This window comes from Penaeus japonicus, unplaced genomic scaffold (genome assembly GCF_977035675.1).
Source record: "Penaeus japonicus unplaced genomic scaffold, GWHDUDI00000001_assembly GWHDUDI00000023, whole genome shotgun sequence".
Lineage (NCBI taxonomy): Eukaryota > Metazoa > Arthropoda > Malacostraca > Decapoda > Penaeidae > Penaeus > Penaeus japonicus.
In genome coordinates, this window is record NW_028234425.1 from 33,554,223 (window position 1) to 33,574,671 (window position 20,449).

Genomic DNA, 20,449 nt, shown 5'->3' on the forward strand with positions numbered 1-20,449 from the left:
CACAGCTGAAAGAGACCACACACTGACACGCCTTTACCTTGCAACCCAAACACTATACAGAAAACGATGTTTTGTGGCATCTATAATTAACTAACACATTTTTACTTAAGAATCTTGTTCTGTCCACCTGGATATTCCATCGTTAGTCCTTGTTAAATATTTAAATCAATTTAGCAAATAAAGGTCTATTATAAGTCAATAAAAAGTCCAGAATAAATCGGAGCTGAATGTTGCGCCATAACAGACATTCAGCAAGTGGTATATAGGCCTCTTCATACCATTTTTTATATGAAGGGCTCACAGGTTCATATCTTTGTACCCGATCTCGCGTGAGAAGGATTCAGGGTGTGGGCAAGGCGGTTTGGAAGACCGCTTTCGACGTAACAAACAACGTACTTCTCCTTTGTTTACATCGAACGCACTCCTTTGTTTACATCACGATGCATAAATGATATTAAGTGCTACGACATCTGCATCTGCAAGATGGATCACTGCCGAAATTATAATTGCACCCTGAGATCAGCTATTTTATATATCAATTAATCTTTAACCGAAGTTCAGTAATGGTAGATATATGCCAAGCGTACCTCGCACACCAATATGAACATTGCGTCGTTCATTAGGGTCTTCAGTCTCCTTCCCTGGCCCGAACGGAAGGGGAATTATCCTCGTTTAATCATCCAACTACGCGAAAATGGCGCTCAAATAATCTGTAAGATTGAAAGAACATTCATTATCAACTTGGGCTCGCTACAACACTTAACATTCCGCCTAATCCACACTACCCATACATCCCAATTCAAAACTGTTCAAATGTCTTCATTCATATAAGGTGACGTCCACTTTAATCTGGCTAAAGTGGTTTGTCTGAGCCTTATCGGGCCTCAAATATCCGTCAAGGTTACTTACATTTTTTTTTCTTTTTTGAATTGTTTTCGGACAGTAGCCGTCTAACCCCTACATGTTACCACAATACTTCGTTCAGATGTCAGACGAGTTAATACGCTATCTAAAAGGAAATCTATTTATGCTAATAGTATCTTGGGACGCATCTGGAGTTTGGGCCCGAGCAAAACCGACTCCTGACTATGGCTCATTACCATACTAACCTGAGAAAGCCAAAGGTGAAGGGGCAAATACAAATTTCTACGTCATGCATCAACAACTTTTCACTGAGGAAATAAATACGAAATTTTGGTTGGTGCATATACAAAATCCAAATCGATGTCACCTCTCTCACTTTACATCTATCCATCTATCCATCTATCTATCAATTTACCAATTCATTTATCTAGCTATTTGTACGTAAATATATGTATATGTATATATGTATATACATATATCCATACACACACAGACACACAGACACACACACACACACACAGACACAGACACAGACACAGACAAAGACACACACACACACACACACACACATACACACGCAAACACACACACACACACACACACACACACACACACACACATACACATATATTATATATATATATATATATATATATTATATATATATATTATATATATATATATAATATATATAATATTATATATATATATATATATATATATATATATATATATATATATATATATATATATATATATTTAATTCACGCTCGCTCTCTATCTGTTCCTATCCCTCCTATCCCTCCTCTCACCTTTATTCCTACCCTTCCATTTCACTTCTCCCTCTCTCTCTCTCTACCGTCGACTTCATCCTTCGTGGCTTGAAAATTCCTCGGCCGAGAAAAAAGCTGCTGAAGAAGGCCCCAAATAAGCAAATCCCAGCGCGAGCAAGTTCCGCCAGCCCGCACTAGCTTCTTCTCCGTCAAGAAATGATAAACGAGGGGAAAATTTTTGACAGCTGAACAAATCCTTTCCCAAAAACCCTAAATCGAGCATTTCTTCCGTGTTTTCCACCGACCGGAGACAAGTTCCAATGTATTTCAATGTTGTTTTTTTTTAAGATTTCAAGGGAATAATTTTGAAATAATAGTAAAAGCTATTCCAGTTAAGACACAACAGATACACCTTTCATTCCCTTTCTCGTTTTTTTAGCTCTCGTTTAATCTGCATCTCTAGGTTGTCGTTTCACAACAATCTACACAATACCTCGTCCTTCACCCTTTATCCTATTCATCCTCTTTATCTTCATTTCTTTTCCTCTCCCCTCCATACCTCTCTTCCCTTCCCGAACCCAGTGCTCCCCCGCTGCAAATTCCTCTTCCACTCTTTTCCTTTTCCTCTTCCCAATTCCCGGAGTCTCCAGCCGTCTCTCGGGGGACAATTAAAGAGACCGTGCAAACTCCTTCCCTCACTTGATTAATGAGCTCGAGGCCCTGTCGAAATTATAACAGCAAGGTCCTCCCGGAAGAAAGGAAAAAGGACGAAAAGAAGGTGGCGAGGCCGAATTCTCCTGGACCAATCCTTTTGGAAATAACACGCCAGCACCCGACCTTTGAATCGCAATAACCCTGCAAGTCTCCTTCTACCCTCTCTCTGCACGAGGGGAAGTGGTGGGTCTTTAGCGCAGCATCGGCGGTGGCAAGCCAGTCTTCCCTGGGAGTTATCCCGTACATTTCGAGGGAGCTTGAAAAAAAATGGGGTAGAGCACCATTTTTTTCCGTTCTCACCATAACGTAAATATGCAAACCTTCACCACATTCTACTACTACTGCCATAGCTCACCATACAGGACGCCCACTGCCAGGAGACACACACCTGAAAAAAGAAGAAAAAGAGATTAAATATATTTCAACTTTCAACAACTTAGCGGCTGATCATTTATTCCCAAACTATTGGATATTTCAAAATTACTAACGTAAAAAGTGAACTATTAAAATAGGTAATTTCTTTAAAAATCAAAAGCTGCATTAAACATAACAAACTTCAATATAAGATTAAACCATTCAATTTCAGCTTTAAAAAAATGAAAAAAATAAAAAATAAAAAAGGGTACAACTACCTACCCTTATAGAACTGTCAGTCCCGCGACCGTAATACCACAAATTAAATTAAATTTTCTTCCATTGGCGTAAATACTAACGTTCCATGAAGTACGAATCCCACTAATACGCCTCGGTATTAGGCCTGCTTAAACCCAATGCATAATAACTAGGTAATGACCTTGAAAGAGGTGCCATACAAATCCACGAAACAAACACTCGTGTGCACGCTCGCAATCATAATTTTCTTTACTGTAATGTGCTATGAATCTAAATTTGCTGGGGAGCGCACAGCAGAATGGAGAGAGGGGTGTGGTCAAAGATCAACTTACGAAAAAAAGCGATGTTTTTCGGTGAAAGGTACTTTGGGTATGCAAAATAAATACAAATTACATATATAATATATATATATATATATATATATATATATATATATATATATATATATATATATATATTATATACATAGAAAAGTATACACAAACAGATACACACACGCACACAATCTCTCTTACTTCTTACTTTACAACTTGCCTCCACTAAACTGACGTCACACAAATGCTTTAAAAATACATACAAAATAAACAGACCGAGAAAGTCCCTCAATCTTTCCCAAATGAAAAGGTAAGAGGTCGTGTGACTTTGTTGACTGGTAACAAACCGTCTGTCACCAGTCGCCCGGCCTTTTGTGTCCAGGTGTAAATATCTCTCGCCTGTCCGCCCCGCCCCACGCAAACCGACCACCGCCCACCATATACCTGTCTCCCGCTCTACCACCAACGCCACCATCTTCACCACCACGCCTAGCTATCATATCTCGCTCATAACGCCATCACCCTTCCATCACGCTAGCACAACTCCACCCATTACGTACCATCTTTTTATTTTCCCTCCTTCAACAGATAACTTTCTCTTTCTTTGTTTATGTGTCCGTCTCTGTATGTATGTATGTTGTCTGTCTGTCCGCCTGTCCGTTTGTTTGTCTGTCTGGCTGTTCTGTCTATTTGTGTGTCTGCCGGTCTGTCTGTTTGTGCCTGTCTGACTGTCTATCTGTCTTACAGCCTGCCTGCCTGCCTACCTACCTTTTAATCTTTCAAAATTTAACCTACCAATGCAACTTAACAACTTTTTTTGACATGCACGACACATCGCTTAAACTTCTAGCAAGCAAACAAAGTCTGATTAAGATATCCAAACAAAAGAAATATGACTGTATCTGACTGAACAAAGCAAAGACTGTTCTAGAACCGCTAAAGCATAAACTACACGAACTGCCTCATTGCATATATATTCATATTCATGACGTGATGCGAGAATGAGAGATCAGAGCTAGAGAGCATAGGAGAATGAGTCAAGAGGAGAGGAAAGGAAAGAAGAAAGAAGATAATGAAGATAAAAAAGAAAAGAAGAGAAGAGAAGATGAGGGAGGGTAGGGGGATTTGATTTTTGAGTAGGGGAAAGGAAATGAGAGAGAGAAAGGGAGAGGAAAGGAAGGTGGGAGGGAAGGAGGGAGGGGGGAAGGGAAGGGATGGAGGGAAGTGAAGGAGAGAGGGGGGAGGAGAAAGAGAGAGAAAGAGAGAGAAAGAGAGAGAAAGAAAGAAAGAAAGAGAGAGAGAGAGTTAGAAAGAAAGAAAGAAAGAGGGGGCGGATTACACTAAAGAACCCAAAGAGGAAATAAGTGAATGGTTGATCTCATGAATGAACAAGAGAGTAAGTAGGAAAACGAAAGAGCTAGTAGACATGTTGCGCACCTGCGTGTCATTCCTCTCCCCGTGAGTCATATCCACCTGTGTATCAGTCTCCTTTCTCCCTCCTCGCCCCGGCCCCTGTCATGAACTCTCTCCTTGTTCGACCCTCTCTTCCTCCTCCTCTCCTAAGCCACCCGGTATTTCAAATGCTATAAGGTATATGTGCACACAAACACAAACACACACACACACGCATACGCACGCGCACACGCATGCGCACACGCACACGCATACGTACACGCACACGCACACGCACACGCACACGCACACACATATATATGTATATATGTATATATATATATATATATATATATATATATATATATATATATATATACATACATATACATATGTATGTATGTATGTGTGTGTGTGTGTGTGTGTGTGTGTGTGTGTGTGTGTGTGTGTGTGTGTTGTAAGGTTATGTGACAGAGGAACCCAAAAGAGGTCACCCGTGAAGCGGGAGACTTCGGGCTTAGGGGCCAAAGAAAGATGGGGGCCTCGTTCGTTCCTCAAAAAGGGGTGGGGGAGCCAGGCAGAAGGCTTAAAACCCCCACGACCTCACAAGCAAACTAATCCCCGGAAGTGTAGGTCTACCAGGAGCGTGACTAGTATGGAGACGGCACAGAAATAAATCATAAGATATACATAAAACCTGTACTAATAAAAGAGCAGAAGGCACCAAAGTAAAATCAAACTGAAAACATAAAATTACTAAGAAAGGGCCAGAAGGGCTGAAAATCACTAAAACTGGGCCAGAAGGGCTGAAAATCACTAAAACTGGGCCAGAAGGGCTGAAAATCACTAAAACTGGGCCAGAAGGGCTTAAACTTATTGTAAAAGTGCCAAAAGGGCATGCAAAAATGAAAGTAAAACTAATAGCTAGGCTAAAATACGAAGGAGGAATGAATAAAAGTAGTAGGAGTAAAAACGGAAGTAGGACAAAGACGTAAAAGACGAGGTAAAAGGGTAAAAGTCAAAGTAAATAAGAAAAGGTAAAAGTGAAAGCGGCACAAAGGTTCAACATAAAATGTAAACATATAAAATAACACGTCCAGCATGAATACACCTAGGCAAGTAAAAGGGGCAGTACAACCTTGTTTCAGTATCTCCTGGTGTAAATCCAAAACGTAAATCCATAGGGCAGGCAAACACAGTCAGAATATCCACTTCACTTTATTGTTCCAAAACATGGGGGTTACATGACCTCAGGCGGACGGAGTCGTAGCGGTTAAAACTACGTAAAATAATAAATAATAAACTTTTAAATAAAATTACATAATCATAAAATAGGGTTGCTATTAATAAAAGTAAAAAGACAGGTGCAACCGTGTTTAAAATCCTATTAACAATAAAAATACGTAAAAACTAAGCTACTGCGATTCGATGAGTAAAATCGTAAAAGTAACATGATAAACTTGTAGTAAAATCAATAAAAAATAAAATAAATAAATAATAAGAAATCATTAAAAACAAATGTTAAATAATTTGTAACAGAATAAAACAAAAAAGGTAAAAAGGATAAAAGAAATCGCAGCAGATGCGGATGTTCTGTTATCCGCACACCATGTGAATCATTTTCAGATAACGTGGATAATCAAAGATTTACAGTAGAATTTTATTTACAACAATATAAAAAGGTAAAATATATAAAATACAAATAAAAGATGGCCAAAGTAAAACAAATGTACAGAAAATCGTAAAAAATAAGGAGGCTGGCGCGGGGAAGTGGTCCACTGTGCTCGACTCCCCTATGGATTACTGCGGGATGCTGGGCAGGATAGGGATAGGAGGGAGGCAGGATAGGCTAAGGAGCAAGGTAGAAGGTAGAACTAGAAGGAGGAAAGAAGAGAAGAGTGAGAAATTAGCAAGAACGCAGACGGGAGTGTAAGAGCGAAAGAAAGAGGGAGAGGGCGAATAAGAGGGGATACGAGGGGAAGAGGAGGACGAGGGAAAGGAAGGGGGGGGGAGGGTAGGAGATGGGCCAGCCATGGTGGGGGGGGGGAGGTTGAAAACCTCACAACCCTCCCATACCACGGGGTCGGAGAGGACATCGGAGACACACCTGGAAATAGAAACAAGGAAGGCCTGAGCCCGATTACTTGCCTCAAAAGTTACAGGTGTATGTTCAGCTGGACGTGTTAGACACGCATCACCGAACATACAAACAAGTAAAATAAAATAAACAGTAAAATAATAAAAATCAAAGGTAAAACACAAACAGAAAACTGGAACACTGCAGCAAGTCCAACAACAGGAACAGCTGTAAGAAAAACAAAAGGTCACAGGAGATTGCAATCGGCAACAGCGACCCATCTGGAACAAGGTCAGCCCCCTAGGGAGGCCCAGTGGTCAACTCGTCTGCATCAGGCCCACTGGCGAGTTCATCTGGATCACCTGCTGTGGATGGATTTGCGGATCCACTGGCATCATCATCGACAGCATCTGGGTCTTCAGAAGGGCCAACAGGTCCTGGTCCTGGAATCACGGTCATCTGGTTTGGGGTCATCCTCATCCTCTGATCCGTACAACAGCTCCTGGGAGGTCTTGAAGGGTTTAAGGTGGTTGAGATGTGCTCTTAACCGCACATCTGTGTGGACGTCTCTCACTTCAAAGGCCAGAGGTCCAAGTTGAGTAACAACTCTGGCAGGTCCTCGCCACTTCCCAGTCAGTGGGGGTAAGTGTCCTTCTTAGTAACAGCATTAAGGCCCCGATAATCTACGCAGAAACGTGGTGCTTTACCAGCACCACTGGACTCAACCAAGGGCTACAGGAAGGTTCAATGACGCCAGACTACAACAAGGAGTCGCACTGTTGGCGGATGGTCTCCTTAGTTGACTGAGGCAATCTCCACTGCCGAATACAAACTGGCTTGGCATCTCCTGTGTCAATGCTATGGCGGATCCCAGGAATGTGTCCAACAGCCTCTTCTCCCCCGTCAAAGAGCTCTCGATGCTGCTCTAGCAGCTCATGCAGGTCCAGTTGTTGCGACTCACTTAGATGATCAAGGTTAGGGGTACTACTAGCCTCATCATCTTTATCTCCCAAGCTAGTAACAGCTTGACATGTGGCGACAGCTACAGAAGGTGGAAGGAGAGCATCTTCAATATCCCACTCCTCTGGGATGTCCTCTAAAGGATCGGTAAAGTCGTCCCATTCCATCTCTGGTTCAGTAGCTCCCTCAGTAAACAAAGAGGATTCAGTGGAACGATTTGGCTCTGTGACAGTGTAAGCAGCATTGAATAAACTTTCCCCTTCTGGCAAACACTTCGGCTCTGTCTCGGCAGAAGTGGTTGTCATACCCAGACCTTGGGCTACAGACGAACTGACGGGACACCTGTCTCGCCCGGCAGCAGCAATATCTGTATTTCCAGGGGCTGTGTGGTTATGATATCTAATGAAGTCAAGCTCATCCTCAGGGCCAGTCCTGACAGGAGTCGTGCGGTTCCTGGCAGCTGTGTCCGTGGGGAGTGACTGAGCCTGTGGTCGGTCAGGATGGTTGGTGGGCTTTGGAGCGCTGTAGACTTCCCCTACAGATGAGACAGTCCCCAGCCGCATACCTGGCTTCAATACAAGTGGCCGTGAAGAGGAATTCAGGGCCCATACAGAACATCGTCGATGAGAGGCTGTTGTGATGAGGTGAGGCAATGTCAGCTGCTCTGTCACGGCAGGGTTTAGAATGACATCCCCATCTACCTGTCCTAGCCTGGAAATACGGCCCTCAAGAAATTGTCCAGAATGTGGCGGAATTTCTGTAAGCCTTGCAAGGTGCACTGGAGCTTCTTGTAGAGAAGCTACTTGAGTAGGCCTCTCTTCTCTGGCAGAAGAGTTCACAAAGTCTGCGTTAACCAGACTAACCTGCAGTGAGTGTGCATCAGTGTACAGTACTGGAAACTTACAATCTCCAAGGATTAGTTGACCATGAGGGGACTTCGCTTCAGACTGTAAAGTGAAGTCCAAGCGACGCAGAAAGTCGGTTCCTAGGAGAATGTCACCATGGAACGAGAGGTCGGCTACTGTGGTACGGTGAAGTAGCACTTTATCCTCGCTGAGATTAAAGCTTAGGGTTACTTCAGCAGCTGGGTGGAACGGCTCTCCTGAGACACCTTGGAGAATCTTGGTCGATTCATGATGGCGGAGCTGGTTCGCTGGGTCGATCACTTCCAGCGCACTGGGTTTGACCAAGGTAACCTGAGACCCAGTGTCAATAAAGCACAAAATGGTCTTCCCATCAACACTGAGTGCCGCGACTGGCCGTCCTCCGGGTGATGGGACACTCACTGTTGCTGTTTGGACCATCTCTGTCTGGACTGCTGTGGAGCGTGTGTGGGTTCCTCCCTGTGAAGTTGCCAGTGAAGTTGGGAACCCTTCCTTCCTGGCTTCTCGGAAAGGGACACTCACGTGACATGTGACCGCTCCTCCCACACCGGAAACAGGAGTAGGCTGGTGGAGATGGTTGACGTGCAGCAGCCCTGCATTCCCGAGTGCTGTGAGTGGAGCTGTGGTGGTACTCACACCAAACATTCCGACGTGATGTCCGAGGCGATGTAGCAGGTGAAACAGAGGAAGTTGAAGCAGCAACAGGATACAGATCATAGCGATCACGGGTGCGGGGTGGTCGGTCTGGAGTGCGACGTCGTACCTCAAAGTCATCCCCTGGGAGCTCATTTGGAGACTGATGGCGGTTGGTAGAGCTGCCATGCCTAATGCCGTACCGGGAGTTCCAGAGCTTCTGGGCGGTTTCTGCTAGTTGTAGGGGTGAGCACTCATCCTTGAGAACAAGGAGATCACGCAGGTTGGATGGTATGCCAACAAGAAAAACCCGCCTAATTAGTTCGGAGGGCTCTCCGATGGCTTCTCTATGGTCCCGGTACCCTTGGAAGACCGACGCCTCCACCTCAAGGAAGAAATCCATAGGAGCCTGCCTTTCAGTCATGTGGTGATCATACAGAACCTTGTAAAAGTCGGCCGCTGAGTAAGTACCTCTGAACTTACGTCTCAGTTGCCGCTTGAAGGTGTCCCAATCCCTTATACCGTCAAAGCTCTCAGAGTTGATGAGGGTCTCTGCTCTGCCTCGACAGCTCGCCCTTGCTGCCCGGATGTAAGCATCACTAGTTGCAGGCCGGACCAGGTTCTCTATGGCCCGGATGTAGCTCTCAACCTCTTGGTTCCTCTTCAGGGGTTCGCAGGCAGAGGTTTCCCCCTTAAAATGTGGTATGGATTCCCGAGACACAAGGTATGGAACTTCACCCGTAAACTGATGCTGACGACCACGCTCCTCCAACACCATATCTTCATAACACCTTGGTCGCACTGGTGTCGTCAACCTTGGAGCTGGTTCAGGGAATGTCTGGCTAGCTTCCCGATACTGTGTCCGAAATCCAGGATGAGGTATCAGGTAGTCCGGCCCTGATTCCACTCTCTGGTGTGTGGATGGTACCTCCCTATACAGCTGGTCCTGTTGAAGAGCCCGTTCTTGCTGCTCCAGGCGCCTTTCTCTCTCCTCCAGTTGTCGCTGCCATTTCTGAAGGTCTGTTCCGGTCATGGCTTGACGAATGCCATCATCTGGTCGGTCTGCAGGTGGTGGTGTGGTGGCTCGCTGTCCCTCAGTCTGAGCTACGAATGGGATCTGGCTCCCATTGCTGTGAGAAACTACTGCTTCGGCTGTAGCAGGCCTTTCTTGGAGTCTATCTTCAAGTTGTTTTAGCCTGTCTTCGTTCCTCTGGGATATTTCCTCCATCCTACGGATCATCTCATCCTTGGTCTGCGCCACAAGGTCCGTCATCCTCTGGAACATCTCCTCCATGATTGTCACCTCTCCCTCAACAGCACGAATGGCGTCCTGAACCTGGGTATTGAAACCTTGTACAACGATGACTGGAAGGGAGGTACGAGTATCAGGCGAGGAAGTACGTGAGCTTGGCTGGCTCGCCGATCTGGTGGTACGTACAGGCCTTCCACGTCCAGGCATAATACGAAGCCTGGTGACAAGGGGAGCGAAGTCCCACACAGAAAGGAGTCGTATGACTCGGTTACAGGGGTATCAAACAGCCAGAGATACAGGCTAACCCAACAAAACACAAGGTGGGCAGTGATGCGTGCCACAAAGCCGCCAAATGCTGGCGCATGAAGACTTTAAAAGTGAAAAAACAAAATGGCAAACGTAAAAAAAAATGAGCCTAGTGCAAAAGAATGGATAAAACGAAAATTAGCAGGGGTAAAAAGATTAGCACACAGTAATACAGGAAAGTGTCCCTACTCCTAGTAAGAGCCACAATGTAAAGCTAGCTGATGAGCGGGGCATTAGTAAAACAGACAATAAAAAATGCTGAAAAAGAAAAGCCTCGCTCAAAAACAATACTAAAATCAAGAAAACCTGAAAGAAAATACAAAACAAGACAGAAATAAAAAATATGGCTCCTCTAAAACTACTAAAACGGCTAGCCTAGCAGGAAAGAGCTAAATACTGGACTTTAAAAAAAATCTCCATACTAGTCAACGAGCAGAGAAACTCCTAAATACACTCCTGGTAGATCCCACCCGCTGCCACCAAAAATGGGCGTACCTGTAAGGTTATGTGACAGAGGAACCCAAAAGAGGTCACCCGTGAAGCGGGAGACTTCGGGCTTAGGGGCCAAAGAAAGATGGGGGCCTCGTTCGTTCCTCAAAAAGGGGTGGGGGAGCCAGGCAGAAGGCTTAAAACCCCCACGACCTCACAAGCAAACTAATCCCCGGAAGTGTAGGTCTACCAGGAGCGTGACTAGTATGGAGACGGCACAGAAATAAATCATAAGATATACATAAAACCTGTACTAATAAAAGAGCAGAAGGCACCAAAGTAAAATCAAACTGAAAACATAAAATTACTAAGAAAGGGCCAGAAGGGCTGAAAATCACTAAAACTGGGCCAGAAGGGCTGAAAATCACTAAAACTGGGCCAGAAGGGCTGAAAATCACTAAAACTGGGCCAGAAGGGCTTAAACTTATTGTAAAAGTGCCAAAAGGGCATGCAAAAATGAAAGTAAAACTAATAGCTAGGCTAAAATACGAAGGAGGAATGAATAAAAGTAGTAGGAGTAAAAACGGAAGTAGGACAAAGACGTAAAAGACGAGGTAAAAGGGTAAAAGTCAAAGTAAATAAGAAAAGGTAAAAGTGAAAGCGGCACAAAGGTTCAACATAAAATGTAAACATATAAAATAACACGTCCAGCATGAATACACCTAGGCAAGTAAAAGGGGCAGTACAACCTTGTTTCAGTATCTCCTGGTGTAAATCCAAAACGTAAATCCATAGGGCAGGCAAACACAGTCAGAATATCCACTTCACTTTATTGTTCCAAAACATGGGGGTTACATGACCTCAGGCGGACGGAGTCGTAGCGGTTTAAAACTACGTAAAATAATAAATAATAAACTTTTAAATAAAATTACATAATCATAAAATAGGGTTGCTATTAATAAAAGTAAAAAGACAGGTGCAACCGTGTTTAAAATCCTATTAACAATAAAAATACGTAAAAACTAAGCTACTGCGATTCGATGAGTAAAATCGTAAAAGTAACATGATAAACTTGTAGTAAAATCAATAAAAAATAAAATAAATAAATAATAAGAAATCATTAAAAACAAATGTTAAATAATTTGTAACAGAATAAAACAAAAAAGGTAAAAAGGATAAAAGAAATCGCAGCAGATGCGGATGTTCTGTTATCCGCACACCATGTGAATCATTTTCAGATAACGTGGATAATCAAAGATTTACAGTAGAATTTTATTTACAACAATATAAAAAGGTAAAATATATAAAATACAAATAAAAGATGGCCAAAGTAAAACAAATGTACAGAAAATCGTAAAAAATAAGGAGGCTGGCGCGGGGAAGTGGTCCACTGTGCTCGACTCCCCTATGGATTACTGCGGGATGCTGGGCAGGATAGGGATAGGAGGGAGGCAGGATAGGCTAAGGAGCAAGGTAGAAGGTAGAACTAGAAGGAGGAAAGAAGAGAAGAGTGAGAAATTAGCAAGAACGCAGACGGGAGTGTAAGAGCGAAAGAAAGAGGGAGAGGGCGAATAAGAGGGGATACGAGGGGAAGAGGAGGACGAGGGAAAGGAGGGGGGGGGGGGGAGGAGATGGGCCAGCCATGGGGGGGGGGGGGGTTGAAAACCTCACAGTGTGTGTGTGTGTGTGTGTGTGTGTGTGTGTGTGTGTGTGTGTGTGTGTGTGTGTGTGTGTTGTAAAGTGGAAATGTAAATATACTTTAAATAAGTATGTAACTGCGAGAATGTGAATGTATATGTATATGTATATGTATATGTATACATACGTACACACAAACACATACACGTGTAAATATGAATATGAATATGAATATAAATACAGAAATTGATAAATAAATATATAAATGCATGGATGTATATCTACTAATATATGCGCGCGCGCGCGCACACACACACACACTGACACACACACACACACACACACACACACACACACACACACACACACACACACACACACACACACACACATGAAATTCTCTATTCAAACATAACGCGCCTATGTACACTGAAATACAATTTCCTGTTTGCATGGAACATTTCAAATTTGCTACACCAAATATGAAAAAAATCACCAAATAATCATACTAAAAGGATGACTAGCGCGCAGTGAAAAAACTAGCTCTTTCACATCAAAACCGACACATGTAAAGTCATGAGAAGACAGAGAGAGAAAAAAAAAACGAAAAAAGGGTGCAAGGGTCCAAGAGGTGGCATGAGGTTGCAAGGGAGAGGCAAGGCAGTGCGTCATGAATTTATGGTGGGTGGAACGGAGCAGCACATATTCATGACGGACGCATGTATGTGATCTGGCCGTAAAGCAAGACGTGACAGGCCAAACGAAGGGATAGGTCATCATCTACACTGAAGAGGGGAGAGGGGAGAGGGGAGAGGGGAGAGGGGAGAGGGGAGAGGGAAGAGGGGAGAGGGGAGAGGGGAGAGGGGGAGGGGGTGGAGAGGAGGAGCCGCCCCGGGAAATTCCAACGTGAAGTGCACAAAGTAGAGGAGAGTGCATGAAACGCTGATACCAAAATACTCTGTAACTCATACTTTTTTCCCTTCTTTCTTTCTTTCTTCACTCTTTTTCTTTACCACATGATACAGATCTCCACAAACGTCCGTCCATCTCCTACCTAAACAAATCCTTCATGCATATGAAAAGCAGCGCATGGCAAAGAGTTTCGGGGTAAAAGTTTGGTACTCAAAATAGTTTTAGGTATTGTTTTCCGCACTGACTTACCAATTATAGACATAACAATCACTTAGTAACGATTTTGCCATCCTCGGTGTCTTAAAACAATCCGTCATTTTTCAGTATTTTACAACTAATCCACCACGACCCTCGTCCGAACGAGCTTAAAGGCGACACCGATTCGAACAGCGACTCCAATCCAACAACCAAGCTAATCCATCATTCATCCAATCACGCGTCGCGGAGTAAACCAAGTGCCAAGCTGCCGCCAATCACGGAGATAATGGCTCTAGGCATTTGTAAAGGTGACTTAACACCAGACGTATCTATCTAAATCTCAACCCTTCGATCTTCCTGCTCCCCCGTGGCCAGCTGTTCACCCCTCTTAACGTCTCAAGCAAGAGCAGCACAAACGATATATAAATCTTCCTTAAAGATTACCCTCTCGTGCTAGAATGAACCACACCGTCGCTCCTGTTCCCTTCTACCTCACCCCCCCCCCTCTTCCCGTAGCTTCATTCTTCGTCTTCCTTGCTACCCTCTTAGCCTCCCCAACACTTAACCCTGAATGTGTAGACTGTCTGCAACCAGTCACGTCTTGACTGGGATTAAACAGTTAGCTGCAACTTCCAACAGCATCCACCAACGGAACCTGCCTCCGATCACCCTACCCCCGTCCCCGCCCCCCTCTCCCTCTCCCCCTTCGCCCTTCACCCTTCCCATAATTCTCATCCGGGTCCAGCGAACCTCTGCCATCTGAGCACGTCCACGGTACAGTAATGCAATAAGAATGAATGGATGGGGAGATGGGAACCGGCGACAGGATGGAGAGATTGGGAGGGGAAACAAGAAAATGAATGAGGGAAAGGGAAGAAATTGAAGGTGGGAGAGAAAGAGAGAAAAAGAGAGAAAGAGAAAGAAAGATAGCAAGAAAGATATATATATATATATATATATATATATATATATATATATAGAGAGAGAGAGAGAGGGGGGGGGGGTACGGAAAGAGGGAAAGAGGGAGATAGGGAGAGAGGGAGAAGGAGAGGGAAAGAGAGAGAAATTCACTGTTGCTAACAATAAAAATATCTACATGTAAACCAATCACATTCCCCCTAAAATCCGTTAAATGCAGCATACACTCTATACCAACGCAAAATGCTTCGAAATAACATCAAATGCAAAGATGAATACGCAGACGCACTCTCGGCTCCACTTTGTTTATCAAATCTATCAAGTAAGTTTCTCCCTTATCTCTATTCTTTTTCTTTTTGCCTGCCCGCTCTTGACAACGAAATGGGCGTGTGTGCAGAAAGTGACAAACAGAATACCAAGCGAAAGCATGTACGTACGTACGCACACACACACGCACGCACGCACACGACGCGCAATAAAACACAGGGAGATAAACCCCAATTATTCTATAATCGCCAGCACTCCAAGGATGGAAGAACAATGGGAGAGAAAGGGGAAGTGAGACAGCGAGGGGAAATGATGGAAAGGGAAATCGAAAGACAAGAGAAGAAGGGGAAAACGGGAAAAGAGGAGGAAGGTAGGGAGAAGGAAAGGGAAATGAAAACGAGGGAGAGGGAATGGGAATGGAAATGGGAATTGGAACAGGAAAGAAGAACGGAAATAGAGAGAGAGATGGAAGGAGGGAATCAGGAGAAGAAAAAAAAAGGAGAAAGGACAAAGAAAAGCGAGACGAAGAGAGACATGAGAAAGAAGAAACCTAAATAAAAAAATAAAAAAGCTAAAAGAGCAAGAGACTTGAGAGGCACCACTAATGGACAGCAGTACGGTCGATCTAAACGGCATAAAAAACAACGGAATGACTTTCTATGTGCACAAGACGGGCATAAACGAGCGAGGCGAGCACCGGATCCCACCACGGACGCAACATGAGAAGGCCAATCAGGAGAGTGCCTGTTCCGTGTGTCCTAGAAAGAGAGGGAGGGAAGAAGGGGATAGAATGGGGGGGAGGGAGCAAGAAGGAGGACGGGATAAGGGAGAGGGGAGGGAGAGGAAAGGGGAAGGGAGGGGAAACGAGTAAGGAAGAAGGGAAGGGGAATGGGAAAAAAAGGGGAAGCGGGGACGAGTGGAAGGAGGAAAGGGAGAAGGGGAAGAGGGGAAGAGGTGAAGAGGAGAAGGGGGGAAGGGAGAAGGAGAAGGGAGAGGAGAGGGGCGGGGGAAGTGGAGGGGTGAAGGGAGAGGAGGGGAGAAGAAGGGGAAGGAGGAGGAGGAGGGGAGAAGAAGGGGAAGGAGAAGGGGAAGGGTAAAGGAAATGGGGGGAAGAAAGAAAATCACCTTAGTAAGGGGATTATAAATGAATCAAATGATCGAACGAATTGTTAATTATCGAGTAAATAAATAAGTTGGTAAATGAAACGATATTAACTGAACTGTTATTTCAAGTAAAAAATATATTTCGAATGATTCAAAATATATTCTAGCATCTTTTTAGATACTTACACTAACGCTATATCACTGTTATCATATCCAGTTGATAAAATCAATCGAATATATAGAACAACAAATACAACCCAAAGTAGTATTTTAAAGATGCAAGACCTTGGCGCGATTTGCTTCTTCATGCAAAAAATATCAAACGCAAGCACATGACGCAAACCTCTTGAACAGGAGTAAAATAAAAGCAGCACATCAGAGTGTTTGTGTGTGTGTGTGTGTGTGTGTGTGTGTGTGTGTGTGTGTGTGTGTGTGTGTGTGTGTGTGTGTGTGTGTGTGTGTGTGTGTGTGTGTGTGTGTGTGTGTGTGTGTGTGTGTGTGTGTGTGTGTGTGTGTGTGTGTGTGTGTGTGTGTGTGTGTGTGTTTTACATGCGTTTTGCCTGCGTTTATTGCTTTACTCTCTTGTCTGGTGGCGGCTCTCGCAGGCGTGCGTGCATCTCTTTACTTTTTTTCTGTGTGTGTGTGTGTGTGTGTGTGTGTGTGTGTGTGTGTGTGTGTGTGTGTGTGTGTGTGTGTGTGTGTGTGTGTGTGTGTGTGTGTGTGAGAGAGAGAGAGAGAGAGAGAGAGAGAGAGAGAGAGAGAGAGAGAGAGAGAGAGAGAGAGAGAGAGAGAGAGAGAGAGAAATGAAAAAGAGAAAGAAAGAGAAAGTGAAAGAGAGAGAGAGAACGCGCAGGGGCAAGCGTTCCTGCTGCAGATTAGGTGTCTGGACTCCTTCAAACCCCCCCGTAGAATAGGCCGCCGTTCCCGCCGCGCATTTCAAATCGGAAAGTCGAAGCGGACGCGGCTGATGGGAAAAAGTAAAGGAGCAATTTGCGGCGGCGGGGGAGACTTTCCAGTCCAATGTGCGATTCGTTTCTACGGGGGAAAGTTGGCTGTAAGAAGCAGAGAAAAAGAGAAATATGTATACACAGAGGGGGTGGAAAGACAGTGGAAGGGAGGGAGGGGCGGGTGAAAAAAAGATCAGGGGGGAAAAGGCATGAAAGAAGGAGGGAGGGAGAATATATGTGAGATGTCAAATGAGAAAACAAAAATAAACGAACCAAAGGAAATTTAAAAAATAGCTAAATAAAACCTAACCATCCCCCCCCCCCTTCACCCGTCAAGAAAATAAATCGCCAACATCCCGACAAACAATCACTTCTGACAACGACGAGAACGCCAGTCGAGTCACCAAGCTCAACCCACCGCCCTCCCAACTGCTCATCCCTCCCTTTTCTCAACTGATCGACCCACCACCTGAACTGCTCAACCCGCCGCCTTCTCAATTGCTCAACCTTCTCTCTTCTCAACTCCTCAACCCACCGCCCTCCCAACTGCTCATCCCTCCCTTTTCTCAACTGATCGACCCACCACCTGAACTGCTCAACCCACCGCCCTCTCAACCGCTCATCCCTCCCTTTTCTCAACTGATCGACCCACCACCTGAACTGCTCAACCCGCCGCCTTCTCAATTGCTCAACCTTCTCTCTTCTCAACTGCTCAACCCACCGCCCTCCCAACCGCTCATCCCTCCCTTTTCTCAACTGATCGACCCACCACCTGAACTGCTCAACCCACCGCCCTCCCAACTGCTCATCCCTCCCTTTTCTCAACTGATCGACCCACCACCTGAACTGCTCAACCCACCGCCCTCCCAACTGCTCATCCCTCCCTTTTCTCAACTGATCGACCCACCACCTGAACTGCTCAACCCACCGCCCTCTCACTCAACCGCTCATCCCTCCCTTTTCTCAACTGATCGACCCACCACCTGAACTGCTCAACCCACCGCCCTCTCAACCGCTCATCCCTCCCTTTTCTCAACTGATCGACCCACCACCTGAACTCCTCAACCCACCGCCCTCCCAACTGCTCATCCCTCCCTTTTCTCAACTGATCGACCCACCACCTGAACTGCTCAACCCACCGCCCTCTCACTCAACCGCTCATCCCTCCCTTTTCTCAACTGATCGACCCACCACCTGAACTGCTCAACCCACCGCCCTCTCAACCGCTCATCCCACCCTTTTCTCAACTGATCGACCCACCACCTGAACTGCTCAACCCACCGCCCTCTCAACCGCTCATCCCTCCCTTTTCTCAACTGATCGACCCACCACCTGAACTCCTCAACCCACCGCCCTCCCAACTGCTCATCCCTCCCTTTTCTCAACTGATCGACCCACCACCTGAACTGCTCAACCCACCGCCCTCTCAACCGCTCATCCCTCCCTTTTCTCAACTGATCGACCCACCACCTGAACTGCTCAACCTTCTCTCTTCTCAACTGCCCAACCCACTGCCTTCTCAACTGCTCAACCCACCGCCTTCTCAAATGCTCAACCCAACTTTTTCTCAACTGATCAACCCACCACCTTCCCAACTGCTCAACCCATCTTCTCAATTGCTCAACCCACCACCTTTTCAATTGCTCAATCCACCGCCTTCCCAACTGCTCAACCCATCTTCTCAATTACTCAACCCACCACCTTCCCAACTGCTCAACCCACTACCTTTTCAATTGCTCAACCCATCGCCTTCCCAACTGCTCAACCCACCACCTTCTCAACTGCCCAACCCACCGCCTTCTCAATTGCTCAACCCACCGCCTTCTCAACTGCTCAACCCAACACCTCAACTGCAGCTCAACCCACCGCCTTCTCAACTGCTCAACCCAACTTTTTCTCAACTGCTCAACCCAATTTTTTCTCAACTGCTCAACCCACCACCTTCCCAACTACCCAACCCACCGCCTTCTCAACTGCTCAACCCGCCGCCTTCTCAACTGCTCAATCCACCGGTTTCTCAACTGCTCAACCCACCGCCTTTTCAACTGCTCCACCCACCGCCTTCTCAACTGCTCAACCCACCGCCTTTTCAACTGCTCCACCCACCGCCTTCTCAACTGCTCAACCCACCGCCTTCTCTTATACTCAACCCACCGAGGTTGCCTCCCTTCTAAACAGGCATAAACAACAAAGTTCATTCTACTCTGTTATTAAAGTGTCGTTGCTCCGGGATCTTGACAGACATCGGGGACATCACCAGCCCTTTCCTCTAAGGTCAAAGGTCTCGGGGGCGCTGGTGCCGCGATCGGGGGTAGGGACGTGAGGGGGATGTTTTGCTACATATTCATCTATACGCAAGAGGATAACATTTTTCATGTGTCTCTCTGTCTGTCTATCTGTCTGTCTATCTGTCTGTCTGTCTGTCTGTCTGTCTGTCTGTCTGTCTGTCTGTCTGTCTGTCTGTCTGTCTGTGCCTGTCACTATTTATATTTATTACTCCATTCTTCTTTCTCTTTCCCTGCCCTTCTTCCCCCTCTGCCCCGCCCTCATTCTCCCTTTCTTTCTTTTTCATTCTCCCTCTTTTTCTTTCACTTTCTCTCCCTCTCCCTCACTCTCCTTCACTCTCTCTTCTTCTCTTTCTCCTTCTCTCTCACTCTCTTTTCTTCCTCCAACCTTCCCTCTCCCTATCTTTCTTTATTCCCTCAAACCTTCCCTCTCTCTCTCCCTCTCCCTTTTCCAAATACTCTCTCGCTCTCTCTCTCTCTCTCTCTCTCTCTCTCTCTCTCTCTCTCTCTCTCTCTCTCTCTCTCTCTCTCTCCCTACCTCTCCCTTTCCCTAAAACCTTCCCTCTCCCTCTTCACTCTCCCTTCCCCCACCCTCACTCTCATTTCTCCCTCAAACCTTCCCCCCTCTCTCTATCTTCTCCCTTCCCCCATCCTCACTCTCATTTCTCCCTTAAACCTTCCCCTCCCTCTCTCTCTATCCTCTCCCTTTCCTTGAAACCTTCCCTCTCCCACTTCGTCACACGCAGTTTGCGCCACGAGAGCAGGGACATAATCTCCGGGAGCCCCTCACTGCGGTACACCAGGGACGCCACTTCCTAGCGCCGCATCGCCACACTCAGGTATTCAATAACCATAACCGCGCTTCTCTTCCCTACACCCTTCCTCTGCGCTTTCTTCCGCTGTTGTTCTGTCTGGGTCTGTTTGTCTGTCCGTCTCCGTCTCCGTCTCCGCCTCTATCTGTCTATCTGTC

General features: G+C 45.5%; 1 protein-coding gene across 2 annotated transcripts in view; it reads right to left on the minus strand.

Annotated features, from left to right (window-relative positions):
• LOC147469214 (rho GTPase-activating protein 39-like) overlaps nt 1–20,449 on the minus strand; it is a 181,522-nt gene that overhangs the window by 111,479 nt on the left and 49,594 nt on the right. The window contains exon 2 of one of the 2 annotated variants that reach the window (XM_086550391.1): nt 2,707–2,739. The exons of the other annotated variant lie outside the window; for it this stretch is intronic. Coding sequence (XP_086406517.1) covers nt 2,707–2,739 — 33 coding nt within the window. The remainder of the gene's footprint in view (nt 1–2,706; nt 2,740–20,449) is intronic. 2 annotated transcript variants of the gene reach the window in all.